Source organism: Pygoscelis adeliae, unplaced genomic scaffold, assembly GCF_000699105.1.
Source record: "Pygoscelis adeliae isolate BGI_AS28 unplaced genomic scaffold, ASM69910v1 Scaffold14, whole genome shotgun sequence".
NCBI lineage: Eukaryota > Metazoa > Chordata > Aves > Sphenisciformes > Spheniscidae > Pygoscelis > Pygoscelis adeliae.
In genome coordinates, this window is record NW_008825109.1 from 3,175,683 (window position 1) to 3,178,326 (window position 2,644).

At 35.2% G+C, this 2,644-nt stretch overlaps 1 protein-coding gene across 1 annotated transcript; it reads right to left on the reverse strand.

Moving 5' to 3' along the window:
* Positions 1-2,088: 2,088 nt before the first annotated feature.
* On the reverse strand, positions 2,089-2,327 carry LOC103920081 (protein furry homolog). Its single transcript, XM_009327735.1, has one exon. It carries the CDS (start codon positions 2,183-2,185, stop codon positions 2,108-2,110), a length of 78 nt encoding a protein of 25 aa, XP_009326010.1. The 5' UTR covers positions 2,186-2,327; the 3' UTR covers positions 2,089-2,107.
* Between the last annotated feature and the right edge of the window lie 317 nt (positions 2,328-2,644).

Consider the following 2,644-nt stretch of genomic DNA (forward strand, 5'->3'; position numbering starts at 1 on the left):
AGACCTCTTTCTACTAGGTAAATGCCACGGCACAATTTATGGCTTACTTCTGCTCTTGGGTATGCAGACACAGCACCTATTCTCTGAAAAAACATGTTCCTGTGCATGCACATGCAGGCTTCCCAGCAGTTTCTCAAGCAAGGGGAAGTGTTTTCGTCTGCTCCACCCATAGCAGAGCTGAAGAAAGCCCTCAGTCTTTTGAACTCCCTACTGTCTTCTTATCAAATTGTTTGTTTTTCAGCTGGAAAGGGTATGTACAGATTTATGAACACAGCCTTCCAGACTGAAAGCAAAAAAAAAAAAAAATTGGCAACAAGTTTAAGTCAACCCAGATTAATTTATTGTATTTCCTTTTACTGTTTATTCAAATACAGAAGAAAGCCTGTCTATCAGCTAAAAGAATGTCAGAAATATCAATTATTCATATACTATTTCCATTTCTCTAAAACAGAATTTCATTTAAGGACTTCTAATTTCAGACTAGAAACATCTTTGCTGTTTCGAAATACTTTCAATATACTTCGATGTAGAGGAAAAAGAAAAAAAAGATTAAAATGTTATATTTAATTCCACAATATAGTAATTTTTATATTCTTAAGTGCTAGTTTTACTTAGTCTTAAAGTTACAGTAGTCTATTAAAAAAACAAAATGCCACAACTGATTTGATTTCTCCACCATGAAGTGACTTGTTTTTCTTCTGTCACAAACTGTGACTAGCTTGTTACAAAATATGTGTTGTCACAACACACGCTTATGTTCTTGGTATTTGATTAACATCAGTCCAAAAAGGTAACTAAACCATAAAATTCTCTTCCAGTCCTTGTGGGATCAGTGATTTGAATGAATATGCACTAAATATTTTAGAAGGAGGGCAGATAAGCAATGCTGTTTAGGTAACAGTATTATGCCCTGGTGGCTTCACACTTGTGGCAGAAAAACAGATTCAAACAAGCACTACAGTGTTACTGAGGTTACAAATGACCTGGAAAAATACAGTTTCTATGGATATCATTTAATGAAGACAAGCCTTGCATGTCACACATCAAATATAATGTTATTTTTATTTCTTTGCAGGTATTCAGATACACACCTTGTATTAAACAGATTTTGCATTTTTTTTATACCACAGAATTTTAAAATACTAGTCTTTTATGCAGAAGTTGTTAAATTATAGATAGTGGGATTATCAGAACCTTACTGCATATGTAGCCAAGTTGGATTTTTCCAGAGACATTGTGTTCTATCTTTTAAAAACAGTTAATTATGGAGATCTACCACTGTTAATACAAGCTTCTATAGAAAAGGAATATACTGTTCATGTATTTGAAATTAAAAAGCAAATTTCTGCTAGAGTTATCCCATGGCCTTACCTAATCTGAATATATCTGCAAGCACTAAGTTTTATTCAGAAATCTTTATTACATAATATTGCTAAAAATCCAAAGAGTGATTGATTTAAAGAGCAATGGAAATCAGGAACAGCAATACTGAAAAGACCAAGGAAGACTAAAATGCCATTTGTTTACATTCTGCAAAACCCAGCCTGAATTAGATAAACAGATGGATTCTTTCTGGATGGAAATATTGCATAAGATTCTGAAATTAAGCATAGAGGGTGGGAAGTGCAGCTATAAGCAACTGATGTTTTGCTTTTCATCACATTAAAATAAAGACTTTCAGACCTGAAGTATAATCATTATATTTTTGTCCTCGGTGCACAATTAATAAAAACCAACTTCTGAGCAATGCCACACCCTTGTGATTAAACAGCATTTTCAAAAATATGTAGATAAAGCCTGAACAAATCAAATAAACATGTAGGCAGGAAACGCTGTTTGGAATGCACTCCCTGCAATGTACTATTAGAGAGAGCCAGAAAGCAGGCTAACTTCAGAATTCAATCAAGCAAAATCTAGTATAATCTCATTACAGCCCTTGCACTTAATGAAACCTATTTAAATCTCTGACATTCTGATTTTTAGAGCTGATGAAAGCAAAAATTATTTGGTTTATATAACACAAACATACAGAAATATAAGATGTTATCCTTTAGGTTATCCTAGCTATTTACCAAGCAATGCGTAATATGAAAAGATTACTCTTCTGCTACTCACTATTGCTCCAGGATTTCAGTAAATATTTGATACTGATTTCAAAGAAGCCTGAATCCTGCTGGCTAGCCATGTCTGCTGCATACAAAGAGGCTTCTATAATTCTGAGCAGCTGAAGTGGCAGGTACTATGTATGTAGATGTGACTGTCACCAGTTAGTGATGTAAACGAGGGGTCAGAGGAGGAAATGAAGTCTCCGCAGATCCACTTCTTCCGTTCATGGTAGGTAAGCTCATTTAAAAAAAAAAAAAAGGCGCCCAACAACAACAACAAAAACACACCATGAGATTTTTGTCCTTTGCTCTTCCTCCGGGGCTCGTACTTAATTCTATCTGTGGAGTACTTTATTCCCTCACCCCCTCGGCATGTATTTTCATTTATTCCATTCCACAACTAGGCAAATTTCTCCCGGTCAGTTAAGGCATATGCAGTACCACAGCACTTGTTCCATAAGCACAGTTAGAGTATCTTCCCGAAGGGTGTCTGAGCTGTGCTTTTAATAACACGCAGTCTGCCTGTCTGAAGCTTTTTT

Excerpts from the sequence above, each read along its gene's own strand:
- LOC103920081 (XM_009327735.1), bottom strand. The coding sequence starts at position 2,185 with ATGGCTAGCCAGCAGGATTCAGGCTTCTTTGAAATCAGTATCAAATAT.